Source organism: Leishmania mexicana, contig 3 (genome assembly GCF_000234665.1).
Source record: "Leishmania mexicana MHOM/GT/2001/U1103 WGS CADB00000000 data, contig 3, whole genome shotgun sequence".
Taxonomy (NCBI): Eukaryota; Euglenozoa; class Kinetoplastea; order Trypanosomatida; family Trypanosomatidae; genus Leishmania; species Leishmania mexicana.
The window spans coordinates 1-764 of NW_003946410.1; the positions used below are offsets into that span (position 1 = coordinate 1).

Consider the following 764-nt stretch of genomic DNA (forward strand, 5'->3'; position numbering starts at 1 on the left):
GGATGAACGCCGCACCGTACACGAAGATGTGACAAATAGCAAGCCCCTGTGCAGCGCGGAAAAGGTTGAGGCGGTTACGGCAGTTCCGAAAGAAGAAGTGAATTGTGACGTTGTAATCCACAGACGCGCAGGTTAGCTTCAAACCCCATAGGGTTATACAGCCAAACGGGCCCGGGAAACTTGGGGACCCGCTGCGGAACATGCCAGACGGTGTACCCGCCAGCACCAGGAGGAACGCCGCGAACTGGATGATCACGTACAGAATGAGGGGGACACTGTACGCCATGGCCGCAAGCGGGCGAGAGCGAGAGGCTGAGAAGGGCAGCGCCGAGGCAGACGGGGGAGGCAACAGCAGAGGGGGTAGTGGGGGGATGAGATGGCGCAGCACAGCGGACGAGGAGGGCAGATGGGACAGCGGGAGAGAGCAGAGGTGCGGCGACGCGATGTCCTTGTGGCTGCGGCGTGTGCGCGCACGCGTTGTCGTTTGGCGTCCGGTGGCGTGCGTGCGTGTTGTGAGAGGCGGAAGAGGGATGGGCGGTGTGGGCAGCAGTGAAACAGGGCGTGAAGAGAGGTGGAGAAGGAGGCAGTGGCCGGGAGGCAGGCAAGTGACGCTGCGAGGCGTGCAACACACCCTACCCTTCCTCTCCAGGAGGACGACGGGGGCGGCAGTGGCGGTGTTGGGTTGAACGCGTCGGACAAGGGAGGCAAGCAAGGTAACGAGCACGCACGCGCGCACGAAGGCGTGCCACAAAGCAAACAGAGGA

At 62.8% G+C, this 764-nt stretch overlaps 1 protein-coding gene across 1 annotated transcript; it reads right to left on the reverse strand.

Annotated features, from left to right (window-relative positions):
* Positions 1–286, reverse strand: LmxM_33_1680_1 (uncharacterized protein; the record flags this gene model as incomplete). Its single annotated transcript, XM_003886522.2, has 1 exon — positions 1–286. A coding segment is annotated over one exon (286 nt), but the record flags the coding sequence as incomplete, so codon positions are not given.
* Positions 287–764: the final 478 nt, after the last annotated feature.